This window comes from Gavia stellata, chromosome 4 (assembly GCF_030936135.1).
Source record: "Gavia stellata isolate bGavSte3 chromosome 4, bGavSte3.hap2, whole genome shotgun sequence".
Lineage (NCBI taxonomy): Eukaryota > Metazoa > Chordata > Aves > Gaviiformes > Gaviidae > Gavia > Gavia stellata.
This window is the reverse complement of record NC_082597.1, coordinates 1,517,967-1,535,197: the sequence shown is the minus strand read 5'-3', so window position 1 is coordinate 1,535,197 and position 17,231 is coordinate 1,517,967. Positions and strand designations below refer to the sequence as shown.

The 17,231-nt window shown below is 66.0% G+C and overlaps 1 protein-coding gene across 1 annotated transcript; it reads right to left on the bottom strand.

Annotated features, from left to right (window-relative positions):
- Window positions 1-464: 464 nt before the first annotated feature.
- On the bottom strand, window positions 465-4,334 carry TSPAN33 (tetraspanin 33). The gene is made up of 8 exons (XM_059817051.1): window positions 4,227-4,334; window positions 2,974-3,031; window positions 2,594-2,721; window positions 2,414-2,488; window positions 2,244-2,339; window positions 1,701-1,829; window positions 1,070-1,231; window positions 465-761 (listed from the first exon to the last, which is right to left on the bottom strand). Exons 1-8 carry the CDS (start codon window positions 4,332-4,334, stop codon window positions 660-662), a joined length of 858 nt encoding a protein of 285 aa, XP_059673034.1. The 3' UTR covers window positions 465-659.
- Between the last annotated feature and the right edge of the window lie 12,897 nt (window positions 4,335-17,231).

Genomic DNA, 17,231 nt, shown 5'->3' with positions numbered 1-17,231 from the left:
GTGCACCCATCCCTCCTGTCCCTTCTTCCAGGGTGGACAGGCAGGTGCTGGCTCCTGCTCCCGGATGGCGAGGGAAGCCCTCGGCTGTCCCCACAGCGACGGAGCCGACGGGGTCTGCAGCGCCCATCGACAGGGGGAACGTGCCCACGTCCAGAGCCAGCCTTGCCTTGGGTGAAGGCAGCTCGGTGCGTGGTTGAGGAGAGGATGGACGGACAGACAGACACCCATCTCCAGCACAAGAGGAGATGGGAAGCACGTCTGAGTGCAAACCTGCTTCGCGCACGACCTGCGCACCAGCTCCCAGTCCCCCCCTGGACGGACGGACAGACAAGACGCAGCAGTTCACCAGGGCTGGTTCAGTCCCCCAAACAGGGCGCAGCAGCACGGCATGTCCTGGCCAAGCTAGGCACCTGCTCTGGCACCGGCTGCCAAAGCCACGGAGTCCCCGGCATCCCCACAAGTCCCTCTCCGCAGCACAGCAGCCATCGTGCACGGACCCTGGCATCCGCCGCCTGGTCCAACCTCCCTCTTCTCCGACAAAGCCCCTTCAGCTCTTCCTACAGATGCGGGGTTTGGAAAGTCACTGCTGAAGTCCCGGCTCCCTGAGCCTCTGCTGCGCTGCGGGGATGGACGCCAGCACTGCCGCGATGTGCCGGGGCTCAGTACCAGGGGTCCGCCCGGTGCTGCTGGTTGTAGAGCTGCAGCTTGATCTGGTCTCTGATCTGGTTGATGAGGATCTGAGCCAGCAGGATGCCCACCAGCTGCAGGAGGAAGGCGAGAGGAAGGCGAGAGGAAGGCGAGAGGAAGGCGAGAGGAAGGCGAGAGGAAGGCGAGAGGAAGGCGAGAGGAAGGCGAGAGGGGGCACTGAGGGACGCTGGGCAGCGTCACCCCGCTGTCCTACGAGCGGGTTACCCGGCTCTCGACTTTTGCACTGCTCCCCCCACCCCAAATCCTGCCCCGCCTCCCCGGGGTTGCAATTAAGGCACCTCCCAAAGGAGATGGAGAGCAAAGCGGAGCTGCAGGACTGTCCCTTCTCCCCACCCGTCCCCAAGGGAGGGACGCCCGGTACCTGGGGGACGGCCAGCCCCAGGGCGATGCCCCCCAGCAGGAAGAGGTTGCTGTGGATCCAGTTGACCAGCTTGTCGATGCAGCCGTTGGTATAGATGAAGGCGCTGGCCTCCAGGTAGCTCATGGCCTGCATGCCCTGCCCGCACATGGTGTTGATGACAGCCTGGGAGGGGGGGGGGACGGCACACAGAGGGGCTGGGGACAAAACGCACCGGGCTGGAGGAGCAGGGGGGGGCCCTGCCTCTTGGGGGGCAGCTGTGGGGCAACTCTGCCCTCCCCTCGGCGCCAGTTGGGGTGTCCCCTTGCTCTGGACCCGGCCCGCCCTTGGTGTCCCCAGCCTCGTCCCTCCACAGGCTCCCTAAACACCCCCAGCCCCCAAAAGGGATCTGCCTACCTGCAAAAAGCCCCCCCCTCACCCCACAGGGGGAATTCACCCCAACCCCACCGCGGCATCCCCAGCCGGGGTTCCCCAAACCCGGAGGGCAATATGGGGTCCCATACGTTGCCGGTGGTGGGTTCCCTCTCCTGGGGAGGGGGCTCCAGGCTCAGCACAGCCCCGAGGGATGGGAGGAGAGGTGCGGCACGGGGGTCCCCCAAGGATGCCTGGGGTCCCCCCAGGACACCGTCCTCACCTGGTCTGCGTCCCGCAGGCAGCAGGAGAAAGGCACGGAGCAGCGCTCCCGGCTGGGGTTGGCGGCCGTGCAGTTGAAGTACATGTTCTGGGACCAGTCCTTGTAGGAGACGCCCCCGCAGCAGCTGAACTGCGGGGAAGGGCGCGGGGTGCTCAGTGGGGAGGGGACCCCGGTCCCGCCACGGGGCAGGGGGACAAGGGGGCATGGGACCACGGACTTCACGGGCAGCAAGTGACGGCCCTCCCCAGCCCACCTACATGCAGCTCGCCCCATCGCCGCTATCTCTAGGGATGAGCAATCGGCTCCCAGCAGTTTTAATAGGCCCTACATAAACACAGCCTCCGACAGAGACACTGAGGAGTGTTTCTTTCCCCGTCCCCCCCCTTTTCATCCAGGTCTCCCCAACCTCTGCCTGCCCTGGCAGGGCTTCACCATCAACGCCAAACCCTCGTGGAGGAGCCACCCGACGTCCTCAACCTGGGGAACCCCCCGGATTTAAGCCTGACCCACAAGCGGAGGGAGACCCCGGCCCCCACCACGCACCTCCTTCTGCCCGAAGTCGATGAGGTTCTGCAGGTCCAGGTCATCCCGGTAATGCACGATGGCACCGTTGATGATCTCGCTGACCTTCCCGCGCGCCTGCGAGGCAGCAAGCGCGTCACCCAGCGGGACAGGTTTGGGGTCATCCAGCCCCCCCCCGCCCCCGGCAGTACCTTATCGGAGAAGACGAAGCCCAGCACGCCGGCCGCCAGCTGCAGGAGGAAGACGATGGTCAGGCAGACGGAGAACTGCGGGCGAGAGGAAGGTGATGGCGGGGGGGGGGCCGCGGCAGAGGTCCTGCGGTGGGTGGGGCGGGGCACCCCGGGAGGGACCCGCCGTCCCCGGGGACTCACCGCCTGCAGCAGGCAGATGTTCTCCCGCAAGGAGCCGACGCAGCCGCAGAAGGTGATGAGGAAGGTGAGGACGCCGACCACCACGAGCAGGATGGCGGGGTCCACCGCCAGGCAGGCCAGCGCCGCCTCTGCCGCAGCGAGCTGTCACTGGCAGCCCCCCCACCGAGCACCGCAGATCCCCCGCAACCCGCTCCCCCCGGGCAGCCCCTGCCGTCACCCCCTCGTCGGCAGACGGGCACCCGCACCACGGTGCCGGCTCAGGACCGCTCCCGCTCTCCCCCAGCCAGGCAGGGGGGCACTGAGGAACCTCGCTGTGTGTGTGCCCCCCCCGCTGAGCCCCCCAACCTCACCTGCGTGCTTCAGCAGCCCCCCAACCTCACCTGCGTGCTTCAGCAGCCGGGCGTAGACCCCCACCGCCACCATCACCATCGAGATCATCTGCAGAGCAGGATGGGGGGGGGTGAGCCGCCACCCCCCCAAGCACCACCACCCTCCCGCTGTGGGGGTCCTGGCTGCACCCCCCGTGGAGTCAGCGCTGAACGTGGGGCACCAGAGCCGGACCCGCTGCCTCAGTTTCCCCTTGTCACCCCCATGCAGAGCCGGCTCAGGGCGCTCCGGGTGGGACAGAGCCCACCGCGAACGGCCCCGGCGTGTCCCCACCTCCCCAGGGAGGTCACCTTTGTCCCCACCAGCCCTTCCCCGCTCCGGGTGGCTGGACCTGGGGACGTAGTTTGTCACAAGCGAGAAACTTCCTCAAAAACATGATTTCAAACACTGAAACGTCCCTCAAAAAAAATCCCAACCCTCCAAAAAATCCCCCCAAAGATTAAAAAAATCCCCCAAAACATTAAAAAAATCCAGAAAGACCCCAAACCATGGAAAACCGTGTGGCTTCCACGCACGAGGCGTCCCCGGGGGTGGGCTGGGGACAGGAGGGGTCCGTGTGTCCCCCGCTTCCCTGCTCGGGGGGGGGGTTGTCGCCTGCACGGGGCCAGGATCGGGCCCAAAGGCCGTTGTTTGGGTGGCGATGGCACCTGGTGGGTGGGTGGGTATCGTGGGTGTCCCCCCAGCGTGTGTCACCCCCGTGCTCGGGGGCTGCTGGTGGCCCGGGGGGGCTCTCAGTGGCCCTGCCTTGGAGATGGGGGGGGCGGGAATGACACCCCCAAAGGGCTGTGGCACCCCAAAGGCTGGGTTTGGGGTGGGGAAAGCCACAGGTTGGGGGGGGCAGCCACTGCGGGGGGCACCCACGGGTGACACCATGAGCAAAGGGGACCCCGAAAACCCTCGGGGGGTGGGGGAGCCCAGCCTCCACCCCCCCAGCGATAAGGGGGCGTCCCGGGGGGGTTCGGGGATGGGGTGTCCCGAAGAACCCCCGGGGATGGAAGGGTCCGGGGATCCCGGTGGGGTCCGGGGATGGGGGTCCCCGGTGACCCCCGGGGATGGGGAGTCTTGGGATGGGGGGGGTGTCCCAGGATCCGGGGGGGCCCCAACGAACCCGCGGGAATGGGGGGGTCCGGGGATGCGGACACTCCCAGGGCCCGGGGGTCCCCGCTGAGCCCCCGGGATGTCGGGAGGGGGGGCGTCCCCGGGGGCCCCCTCGGGGATGGGGGTCCCGCCCCGATCCCGCACTCACCCAGAAGAGCATGTTGAAGAAGAAGAGCACGTACTTCACCACCGGGCTCACGAAGGAGAAATCGTCCCCGGGGGGGGGGCCGCCGCCGCCTGCCGCCCGCCTCGCCATGGCCGGGCCGAGCCGAGCCGAGCCGAGCCGAGCCGAGCCGAGCCGAGCCGGTCACCGAAACCACAGACCCCACTTCGCACCCCCGAGGCGAGCGCAGCCGCCCGTTCATTGGCCCGCCTGGCTCACTCTGCCTTCCCATTGGTGCCTCGCCCCGTCGCTCAGCCGCCGTTTCCTCCCTCCCCCCGAGCGCGGGGCGTCACCGCCGCACCTGTCCGCGGCGCCCCCGGTCTTAAAGGGACAGCGACCCCCTCCTTAAAGGGACAGCGCACCCGGGTTTTCAACCACGAGATGAGCCAGGTCGGTCCCGAATCCCTCCTGGCTCACCCCGCAGCCCCGTCTTCCCCAAAACTGCCCCAATCGTGCTGTGTCCCCCCCCCGAGACCCCCAACTCTTGGGGCGATGGATGCGTTTTATAATTATAATTATAATTTATAATTGATTTCTCCCTCGGGAGGGACACGAGGGGACAGCTGGGACCATCGCGGGGACGACAGGGACACGGGAGAGCCCTCATCCCCGAAACACGCCCAGCTGGGGAGATTCGGGCTTCGGCTCAATCTCTGACCCCAAATTTACAGAAATCACCCCAAAACGGGCAGTGCCGACGCTCCATCCCTGGCGACCTCGCCGACACGGGGAAGCGGAGCGTGAAACCCCAGCGATTCCCCTCTCCGCTGCGCAAAAAATGGGACGCTTTGGTGGAGTTCTTCATATCTGCCTTTATTTTCGGGTGTCCAGCGGGACCCCCCCAAATCCGGCGGGGAGGAGGAGGAGGATGAGGATGGATGGATCCTTCCTCCACCACAACGCTCCCCTCCATCCCCTCCACGCTCCATCTGCTCGCCTCGGGACGGCGAGGAGGCTGCGGGTCCCTTCCCGAACCAGATCCAAGTTTCAAATCCCGGGGGTTTTTTTTGCTGAATTTTGTTCCCCCTATTTTTTACATCCCGCTTTCGGTTTTCACGGCTGGTGTGGGCAGAGGCAGGAGCCATCGCCTGGTCCCACCACCGTGGCGTGGCCGTGCCGTCACGGGGAACGGGTCCCCTTTGCTTGGGGGACCACCGCCCCCCTGTTATTATTCTATTTATTATTCTATTTATTAATATTTATCCACTGTGCCGGGGTTCATCGAGGCTGGAAAGCCCCAGGGAGCAGCTGCCGGCCCCGGCGCAGCTCTTCCCGGAGGAAGGCGAGACCTTCGGGTGGAGGAACTGAAACCAAAAAAAAGTCCCCTTCTTGCGTTCAGGGTCACCGAGGTGCCACCGCAGCGATGGCACCCAGCCCGTCTCGCCGAGGAGCTGCCACCCGGCCCCGGCTGCGGGTCCCACTGCCCAGGGCGGCGTTCGCTTTGGGTGCTGCTGGAAGAAGCCCCCGGGGTCCCGAAAACATGTCGGTTGATGCCCGTGGGTCTCCGGAGAGCCCAACCCAGGCAACCCACGAGGTCTTGGTGGGGTGGAACGCTCCCTGGTCCCCACAGACGCGCATCTGCCCCGGCGATGAAGAAGAAGGTGCCCATGCTGGTCCCTGGATGCACCGTCCTCCCGTCATATCTACACGTCCGTCTGCCAGACCTGTACGTCCTCCCAACAGATCTGCATGTCCACGCATCAGATCTGTGTGTTCACCCCTCAGATCTACGTGTCTCCCAACAGATCTACATGTCCACCCATCAGATCCACGTGTCCACCCATCAGATCTACGTGTCTCCCAACAGATCTATGTGTCCACCCATCAGATCCACGTGTCCACCCATCAGATCTACTTGTCCACCCATCAGATCTATGTGTCCACCCACCAGATCTGTGTGTCCACGCATCAGATCTACGTGTCTCCCAACAGATCTGTGTCCACCCATCAGATCTATGTGTCCACCCATCAGATCCACGTGTCCACCCATCAGATCTACTTGTCCACCCATCAGATCTACGTGTCCATCCATCAGATCTACATGTCTCCCACCAGATCTGTGTGTCCACCCATCAGATCTACGTGTCTCCAAACAGATCCACGTGTCCACCCATCAGATCTACGTGTCTCCCAACAGATCTATGTGTCCACCCATCAGATCTACGTGTCTCCCAACAGATCTACGTGTCCACCCATCAGATCTATGTGTCTCCCAACAGATCTACATGTCCACCCATCAGATCTACATATCCACCCATCAGATCTACGTGTCCACCCATCAGATCTGCGTCTCCCAACAGATCTACGTGTCCATCCATCAGATCTACATGTCTCACATCAGATCTGTGTGTCCACCCAACAGATCCACATGTCCACCCATCAGATCTACGTGTCTCCAACAGACCTGTGTATCTCCCATCAGATCTACGTGTCTCCCATCAGATCTGTGTCCACCCATCAGATCTATGTGTCCACCCATCAGATCCACGTGTCCACCCATCAGATCTACTTGTCCACCCATCAGATCTACGTGTCCATCCATCAGATTTACGTGTCTCCCACCAGATCTGTGTGTCCACCCATCAGATCTACGTGTCTCCAAACAGATCCACGTGTCCGCCCATCAGATCTACGTGTCTCCCAACAGATCTATGTGTCCACCCATCAGATCTACATGTCCACCCACCAGATCTACGTGTCCACCCATCAGATCTGCGTCTCCCAACAGATCTACGTGTCCATCCATCAGATCTACATGTCTCACATCAGATCTGTGTGTCCACCCAACAGATCCACATGTCCACCCATCAGATCTACGTGTCTCCAACAGACCTGTGTATCTCCCATCAGATCTACGTGTCTCCCATCAGATCTGTGTCCACCCATCAGATCTATGTGTCCACCCATCAGATCCACGTGTCCACCCATCAGATCTACTTGTCCACCCATCAGATCTACGTGTCCATCCATCAGATTTACGTGTCTCCCACCAGATCTGTGTGTCCACCCATCAGATCTACGTGTCTCCAAACAGATCCACGTGTCCGCCCATCAGATCTACGTGTCTCCCAACAGATCTATGTGTCCACCCATCAGATCTACATGTCCACCCAACAGATCTACGTGTCCACCCATCAGATCTGCGTCTCCCAACAGATCTACGTGTCCATCCATCAGATCTACATGTCTCACATCAGATCTGTGTGTCCACCCAACAGATCCACATGTCCACCCATCAGATCTACGTGTCTCCAACAGACCTGTGTATCTCCCATCAGATCTACGTGTCTCCCAACAGATCTCTGGGTCTACCCCTCAGTTACATGTCTGCCCATCGTATGTATATGCACCCACCCATCAGATCCACATGTCCACCCATCAGATCTATGCATTGACCCATCAGATCTATACATCCACCCATCGGATAGACACATCTGCCATAGATCGGTGTGTCCGCTCACCAGATCTACGTGTTGACCCGTCAGATCTATACATCCACCCACCAGATCTAATTGTGCGCCCGTCAGATCCACACAACCACCCATCAGATCTATATGTCCTCCCACCAGATCCATACGTGCCCCCACCAGTCCTATACCCCCACCCACCAGATCCCCGCGTGTCCCATCCCCCCGCCGCCTCTTCCCTTCCAGTTCCCGGAACCGCCCTGTGACAGCCAGGCAGGAAAGGGAAGTGAGAGCCACGAGCGTCCCCGTCCCTGTCCCCTGCCCACGTGCCATAGGGGTGTCACCCCATCACCCACCCCCCTGCAGGGAAGGAGCTCCCCACGGCCACCGGCATCGAGGGGTGGGGGGGCCCCAACAGGGACCCCTGGGACATCCCACCACTGGACCACTCGCCATCCCTGGTGACGGTGACATTTGTCTCCTTCCTACCAGTGCCATCCTCCCCTGATCCCGTGACGATGGTGGAAAGTGGCTCTACGATGTCACTGGGCAGGTCCCCATGGATGTGTCCCCATGGATGTCTCCTCATGGACGTGTCCTCATGAACATGGCCCCATGGACGTGTCCCCATGGATGTCTCTCCATGGATGTGTCCCCATGAACATGTCATGTGGACGAGTCCCCATGGACGTGTCCCCATGGATGTCTCCCCATGGATGTGTCCCCATGAACATGTCCCCGTGGACAAGTCCCCATGGACATGTCCCCATGCATGTCTCCCCATGGACATGTCCTCACGAACATGTCCCCATGGATGTGTCCCCATGGATGTCTCCCCGTAGACATGTCCTCACGAACATGTCCCCATGGACGTGTCCCCATGGATGTCTCTCCATGGATGTGTCCTCACGAACATGTCCCCATGGACGTCTCTCCATGGATGTGTCCCCATGAACATGTCGTGTGGACGAGTCCCCATGGATGTCTCTCCAAGGATGTGTCCCCATGAACATGTCCCCGTGGACAAGTCCCCATCGACATGTCCCCATGGATGTGTCCCCATGGTTGAGGTGGCCCCCAACCGCGTCTTCCTCCATAGGGGGTGGTGCCACCATCCCCCAGACCTGAGGGGGCCCAGGACAAACCCCGTGGCCTCTGCTTGTCCCCTGCCAGTGGTGGCCATGTCCCACCTCCCTCCCTGCCCGCTTGCCCCCCCCGTCCCCTTGCCCACAGTGTGGTCCTGCCGGGGGGACCCCAAACCTTGGTTCGGCCCCCCCAAGAAAGGGACATCGACCCGGGGACTTCATCCTGCTGCACCTCAGTGTCCCCAAATCCCACAGCCGGGTGGGGGACAGGGTGTTTGGGGGCAGGGGACCCCATAATGCCACTCTGCTGTCCCCAACCCAGATGCCACCAGCAGCCTCCATCGGGGGAACCCACAGGGCGTGGGACAGGAGTGGGGTGACACGCACGTCACCGCACCGCTGGGGGGGGCACCCCTCCCTCCCCGGCAGCCCCCCACCAGGCGAGCAGTGCCACCACCGTGCAGGGACGTCCTTCGGGATGTCACCATCCCCATCAGCGTCCGGCTCTGTCCCGGCTGCTGGTGTCCCCACCCCGCGCGTGCCGCAGGGGACCGGGGGGTCCCCGCGGGTGACGGTGACGGGGCCACCCTGGATGGCAGACCCGCATGTGCCGTTCGGGCAGTGGCTGCGGGCGGACGTCACCGTGGCGCTGGGCCTGGCGGTGGCCGTGGTGGCCGTGCTGCTGGCCTGGGGACACGGGGGAAGGAGGGGCGGCGGAGGAGGTGGGTGGCACCGGGCTGGGGGCTCCAGCGGGAGTGGGAAGGGGTGGGATGGGGATGGGGTGGGATGGGGATGGGATGGGGATGGGATAGGAATGGGATGGGGTGGGATGGGATGGGGATGGGGTGGGATGGGATGGGATGGGATGGGGTGGGGTTGGATGGGAATGGGGATGGGATGGAGATGGGATGGGGATGGGGATGGGATAGGATGGGGATGGGGATGGGATGGGGATGGGATGGGACGGGGATGGGATAGGATGTGGATGGGATGGGAAGGGAATGGAGATGGAATGGGATGGGGAAAGTGATGGGGATGGGATGGGACAGGATGGGAATGGGGATGGGATGGGATGGGATGGGATGGGATGTGGATGGGATGGGAAGGGAATGGAGATGGAATGGGATGGGGATGGGATGGGGATGGAATGGGGATGGGATAGGAATGGGATGGGGTGGGATGGGATGGGATGGGATGGGGTGGGGTTGGATGGGAATGGGGATGGGATGGAGATGGGATGGGGATGGGGATGGGATAGGATGGGGATGGGGATGGGATGGGGATGGGAATGGGATGGGGATGGGATGGGATGGGATGGGATGTGGATGAGGATGGGATGGGATGGGGATGGGATGGGACGGGGATGGGATAGGATGTGGATGGGATGGGAAGGGAATGGAGATGGAATGGGATGGGGAAAGTGATGGGGATGGGATGGGACAGGATGGGAATGGGGATGGGATGGGATGGGATGGGATGGGATGGGATGGGATGGGATGGGATGGGATGGGGTGGGATGGGATGGGGATGGGGATGGAATGGGGATGGGATAGGAATGGGATGGGGTGGGATGGGATGGGATGGGGTGGGGTTGGATGGGAATGGGGATGGGATGGAGATGGGATGGGGATGGGGATGGGATAGGATGGGGATGGGGATGGGATGGGGATGGGAATGGGATGGGGATGGGATGAGAATGGGATGGGGGTGGGATGGGGATGGGATGGGATGGGACGGGACGGAGACAGGGATGGGGATGGGAGGGTGTGTGCAAGCAGGGGGTGGCAGGGAGCCCCTGAGGGCTCCGCTCTGTGCCGTGGGGCGGCAGCTTCTTGGTTCTCCATCGCGGGTGGCTGTGGGCAGAGGCGGAGGGGCAGTGGCCGTGGGAGCCCCGAGGGGTCCCAGGGGTGGGGACGCTGTGGGGGGCCTGTGCCCGGGCCGCCGGGGAGCTGGGTGGGCGTGGGGCCGGGAGTGCCCGGGGCACACGCGTGTGCGTGAGCCTGCGTGTGTGCGAGCACACGCGTGTGCACAGGGGCGGGGGCTGCTGAACTGCTAAATCGGGGGTTTGTGCATCCACCCCCCGCGTGGGAGTGCGGGGAGGGGGGAGAGGCCACTGCTGTGGGGCCAGTGGGGACGGGATGGGACAGGGATGGGGACAGGGATGGGGACGGGATGGGGATGGGGATGGGACGGGGACGGGATGGGGCGGGGATGGGGACGGGGATGGAGATGGGGATGGGACGGGGATGGGGACGGGGACAGGATGGGGTGGGAATGGGGACGGGGATGGGGACGGAATGGGGCGGGAATGGCGACAGGGATGGGGACAGAATGGGGCGGGAATGGGGACAGGGATGGGGACGGGATGGGGACGGGATGGGGCGGGGATGGGGACGGGGATGGGGACAGGGATGGGGACAGGGATGGGGACGGGATGGGGACAGGGATGGGACGGGGATGGGGACAGGGACGGGGACAGGGACAGACCCCCCCGCACCGGCCGCTCCGCGCTGCGGGACCCGGGCACGGGGCGTGGCCGAGGGGCGTGGCCAGGACCGAGGGGGCGCGCCCAGGCGGTGGGGGCGTGTCAATGGGCGTGGCGAGAGGGCGGACGTGTCCGAAGGGGGGACGGGAGGAGGGGCGTGTCTATGGGCGGGGCGGGAATAGGGGTGTGTCTGTGGGCGGGGAGAGGGGGCGTGGCTCTGGGCGGGGCCCTCCTGTCCGGGCCGTCGACAGCGCTGCGCGGCGGGCGTGAACGGGGACCCCACGCCCCGGGACCCCCACAACCGGGGACCCCCCGGGACCCCCCACCCCCAGACCCCACACCCCGGGACCCCACACCCCGGGACCCCCACAACCCATCCCCACCCCACGCCCCGGGACCCCCACAACCGGGGACCCCCCGGGACCCCACACCCCGGGACCCCACAACCCATCCCCACCCGGACCCCACGCCCTGGGACCCCACACCCCGGGACCCCACGCCCGGGGACCCCCACAACCGGGGACCCCCCGGGACCGCACGCCCCGGGACCCCACAACCGGGGACCCCGCCGGGACCCCACAACCCATCCCCACCCGGACCCCACGCCCCGGGACCCCACACCCCGGGACCCCCCGGGACCCCACGCCCCGGGACCCCCCCCCCCCCCCATCCCCACCCAGACCCCACGCCCCGGGACCCTACAATCCATCCCCACCCCGGACCCCACGCCCTGGGACCCCACATCCCCGGGACCCCCACACCCCATCCCCACCTGGGACCCCCCACCCCCAGACCCCACACCCCATCCCTGCCCCGGGACCCCCCCACCCCATCCCCTCCCAGGGACCCCCCCACCCCATCCCCACGTGGGGTGCAGACTGGGGTGCACCGGGAAGGAGGGGGGGCACCCCCCACTCTGGAGCAACGCGCTTTATTTGGGGACTGACGGCGCCTGTGGCGGGTTTGCCCCCCCCGGGCCGCGGCACCGCGGGGTTCGGTTGTCCCCCGATGGGTGGGGGGACCCTGAGCCGCCCCCCGCCCATCCCGCAGGGCCCCAGCAGAGCCCCCTGCACCAAGCCACCGTGCACCCACCCTGCCACCCCACCCAGCACCCATCCTGCCCACCCCCAGGTCCTTGCCCCCCCCTTGCCTGCACCCCTGTCCCCAGAGCATCACCCGAGCCCCGGCCCCCCCAGGCCCCCCATTTGGTGGAGCCAGGGCCGCATCCTGCACCGGGGTCACACGCGGAGCTCCTCCGTGGGGGTGCCGGTGCCCTCAGGCGCTGAGACTCTTCAGGTCACCCAAGGCCACCGCTCCTCCTCCTCCGTCCGCAGCTCCGGCCTCCTGGGCTGCACCCCGCGCCCAGGACCGATGGTGAGCCGGGGCCATGGGACCCCCACGGGCCACCCATGGGCACCCCAGCCCGGCTGCGCCCCACAGGGCAAGGAGCAGCGCCCCGATGTCCCCACACACAGCTGCTCCCATCCCCATTCCTGTCCCCGTCCTCATCCCTGTACCCCTCCTCATCCCCGTCCCCATCCTTGTCCCCATCCCATCCTCATCCCATCATCATCCCATCATCATCCTTGTCCCCATCCTTGTCCCCATTCCATCATCATCCCTGTCCCCATCCCATCCTCATCCCCATCCCCATCCCATCATCATCCTTGTCCCCATCCCATCATGATCCCTGTCCCCATCCCTGTCCCCATCCCTGCCCCATCCCATCCCCATCCTTGTCCCCATCCTTGTCCCCATCCCATCATCATCCTTGTCCCCATCCTTGACCCCATCCCATCCTCATCCCCATCCCCCTCCCATCATCATCCTTGTTCCCATCCCATCATGATCCCTGTCCCCATCCTTGTCCCCATCCCATCACGATCCCTGTCCCTATCCCATCATCATCCCTGTCCCCATCCTTGTCCCCATCCCATCATCATCCCTGTCCCCATCCCATCCTCATCCCCGTCCCCATCCCCATCCCATCATCATCCTTGTCCCCATCCCGTCCCCATCCCCGTCCTCGTCCCCATCCGGATCACCATCCCTGTCCCCAACCTCATTCTGATCCCCATCCTCATTCTCATCCCCGTCCCCATCCCACCCCATTCCCATCCCATCCTCATCCCCGTCCCCATCCCAACTCCAGCTTCGCAAAGGAGCCAGGAGCCGGCGGGAAAACCCGTCCCCAACCAGAATCCTGTCCCCCACCGAATCAGGGGGTCACCGGATGGACCCCCCGCCCGGCAGCACCCACCTCCGCGTCGGCAGCACCGCCTCCCGCAGCGGCAGCAGACCACCACCCCGATGGCCACCGCGGTGAAGGCGGCGGTGAGGACACACACCACCATGATCATGTCCGGCTCGGCATTTTTTGGGACCTCTGCGGAGCGACACAGGGACACGGGGGCGTGAGGCGGACCCCCCAACGACGCTCCCTGCCCCGTGCCCAGGCTGGGGGGCCCCCCAAAGTGCCGGGGGGGGGGCAGAGCAAGGGGCACCGGGCACCACTTAGATGGGGACGGGGCTGGTCCAGGTGACGGAGCCGGTGATGGACGCATCAGGGAATGGGGGGGACCCCCAAACTGGATGGTGTCACAGCCCACCCCGGTGACAACCCGTCCCCCCGGCACGACCCCGCTCACCTGCCACGGCGGGCTGCAGCACCAGGCTGCAGAGGAGCTGCGGGGCGTCGGCGTCGGCACCGGCCACGTAGCAGGAATAATTCCCGAAATCGGGATCGCTGAGGTTCCTCAGCAGCAGGGAGACGCCAGCGGCCCCCGGCCCCATGGCGCAGAAGGCGACCCTGCCCCTAAACCGGCTGTTCGGTTCCTCCGGCGGGTGCCAGCCCTGCTCCGGCGGTGGGTGCCAGCCCAGGCGGTGGCTGAGGACGGGGACGGGGTGGTGGGTGCCAGCCTGCTGGGTGCAGGTGAGGGTGACCCCGCGCAGGCGTCCCCAGGGCCGGGTGCCACAGGGCAGGCAGGCGTCCGTGCCGACGGCCGCCGTGACGGTGATGGGGGGCTGGTCTGCGGAGGGGGGACACGGCAGCGGTGTCACCATCCCCACGCTGGCCTCTCCAATTCCCCCAGGAGCCGTGGGATGGGGACATGGTGGGGACAGGGAGGGATGGAGCCGGTCACCCCCCCTGGGACAGGGGGTCACGGGGGTCCCTGTTGGATCCCGGGTGCTGGAGGCGGGTCGGGGACAGGGGGGAACATTGGGACATTGGTAGGATGAAGCCGGTGGCACGTGGGGTTGAGCGGCGGCTCCTGCCAAGGCCAAGGGCTCGGCGATGCCAAGCAGCCGCCCGGTGAGTCACCACCGCCATGCTGGGAACCGTCACCCCCTGCCCGCCCCTGCCTGCAGGCAGCTCCTGCCCGCAGCCCAGCCTCGCCCCACACCTTCGGGGTCCCCCCGCGCCCCCGGGTCCCCACGCTGTTGCCCCCGTTTAGGGAAGGAAAGGGGGTACGGAGGGGGGTCCCCAGGGAGGGGGGCTCTGCCCGGACCCCCCACCCCGCTGCCGGTGGGTACCTGCCCGGGCGAGGAGGGGAGCCAGGGCCCAGAGCGCCACGACGGGGACCAGCACCATCCTGCCGGCATCCGGACCCGCCACCTGGGCAGCACCCGGAGAAGGCGGTTGCGTCACTGACAACCAGAGGGTCACCCCGAAAGCAGCCCCCCATGGTGAGGGAGGGGGCAGGCACCCCACCCGGGGTGGGCAGGGACAGGCAGGGCACAGCTGGGGAAGGAGGGGCCGGGGTGGGTATGGGGCAGGGGTCTGGGGCAGCTATAGGGCAGGGGACAGGGTGGTTATAGGGCCGGGACATGTATAGGGCAGGGGTCTGCTGTGGTTATAGGGCAGGGTCCTGGGGCACGTATAGGGCAGGGACCCGTGTGGGTATAGGGCAGGGGTCTGGGGCAGCTATAGGGCAGGGGACAGGGTGGTTATAGGGCCGGGACATGTATAGGGCAGGGGTCTGCTGTGGTTATAGGGCAGGGTCCTGGGGCACATATAGGGCAGGGACCCGTGTGGGTATAGGGCAGGGGTCTGGGGCAGCTATAGGGCAGGGGACAGGGTGGTTATAGGGGCGGGACACGTATAGGGCAGGAGTCTGCTGTGGTTATGGGTCAGGGTCCTGGAGCACGTGTAAGGCAGGGACCCGTGTGGGTATAGGGCAGAGGGCTGTAGGGGTTACAGAGCAGGGGTCTGGGGCAGCTATAGGGCAGGGTCCGCAGCGGCTATAGGGCAGGGGCTGGGGCGGGTGTAGGGCAGGGCCGTGGGCAGCAGCCCCCGTTCTCGGCCCCCGCCCCCTCCCGGGGTGCTCTGGGGCCCGGCAGCCCCCGCCCCCCCCCCGCCCCCGTTACCCCCCGGAGGGGGGGGGCACCCCCCGCCCGGCCCCGCGCCCCTCACCGTGGCGTCCCGGCTGCCGCCCGCCCGCCGGCGCCGCGCCGAGACCCCGGGAGCCGCCCCGGCGCCACCGCCCGGCCCCGCCCCCGGCCCCGCCCCCGGCCCCGCCCAGCCCCCGCCCAGGCCCCGCCCAGGCCCCGCCCCGTGCTGGGAAGCAGCGGGGGGAGCGGCGGGGGCGAGCGGCCGCTGCACCGGGGCGGGGGGGGTGGGATGGGCCTGTCCCCCCCCGGCTGTGCCCCCCCAGCTGTGCCCCAGCCAGCGGTGCCCCTGCCCTGCCCAGCTGTGCCCCCCCAGCTGTGCCCCAGCCAGCTGTTTCCCTCCCCATCCAGCTGTGCCCCTGCCCCATACAGCCATGACCTGCCCCCCCAGCTGTGCCCCCCCAGCTGTGCCCCTGCCCCAACGAGGTGTGCCCCATCCATCGAGTTGTGCCCCATCCAGCTGTGCCCCTGATCCACCCAGCTGTGCCCCACCCAGCTGTATCCCACCCAGCTATGCCCCATCCAGCTGTGCCCCATCCAGCTGTTTCCCTGCCCCATCTACCTGTGCCCCTGCCCCGTCCAGCTGTGCCCCCCCAGCTGTGCCCCTGCCCCAACGAGGTGTGCCCCATCCATCGAGTTGTGCCCCATCCAGCTGTGCCCCTGATCCACCCAGCTGTGCCCCATCCAGCTGTTTCCCTGCCCCATCTACCTGTGCCCCTGCCCCGTCCAGCTGTGACCCATCCAGCTGTGCCCCAACCTGCTGTGCCCCTGCCCCATCCAGCTGTGCCCCATCCAGCTGTGCCCCTGATCCACCCAGCTGTGCCCCATCCAGCTGTTTCCCTGCCCCATCTACCTGTGCCCCTGCCCCGTCCAGCTGTGACCCATCCAGCTGTGCCCCAACCTGTTGTGCCCCTGCCCCATCCAGCTGTGACCCATCCAGCTGTGCCCCTGATCCACTCAGCTGTGCCCCGCTCGGCTGCTGTGCCCCACCCAGTTGTGCCCCATCCAGCTGTTTTCCTGCCCTGTCCAGCTCTGTCCCACTCAGCTGTACCCCATCCAGCTGTGCCCCTGCCCCAATAAGGTGTGCCCCATTCATCGAGCTGTGCCCCGTCCAGCTGTGCCCCATCCAGCTGTTTTCCTGCCCCGTCCAGCTGTGGCCCATCCAGCTGTTTCCCTGTCCACCCAGCTGTGCCCCATCCAGCTGTTTTCCTGCCCACCCAGCTGTGCCCCACCCAGCCGTGCCCCATCCAGCTGTTTTCCTGCCCTATCCAGCTGTGCCCCGTCCAGCTGTGTCCCATCCAGCTGTTTTCCTGCCCTGTCCAGCTGTGCCCCGTCCAGCCGTGCCCCATCCAGCTGTTTCCCTGTCCACCCAGCTGTGCCCCACTCAGCTGTATCCCGCCCAGCCGTGCTCCATCCAGCTGTTTTCCTGCCCTATCCAGCTGTGCCCCATCCAGCTGTTCTCCTGCCCCGTCCAGCTGTGCCCAGCGCTGCCCCGCGGTGCCCGTTCCCGTGGGTGCAGCCGCCCCACCCCCCCACCTCCAGCCCACGCGCGGGGCCGGGACACGCGGGGGGGGGTGGGGGGCAGGATCGGGGGGGAGGTGTCCCCCGGGGTGACCGGGCCGGG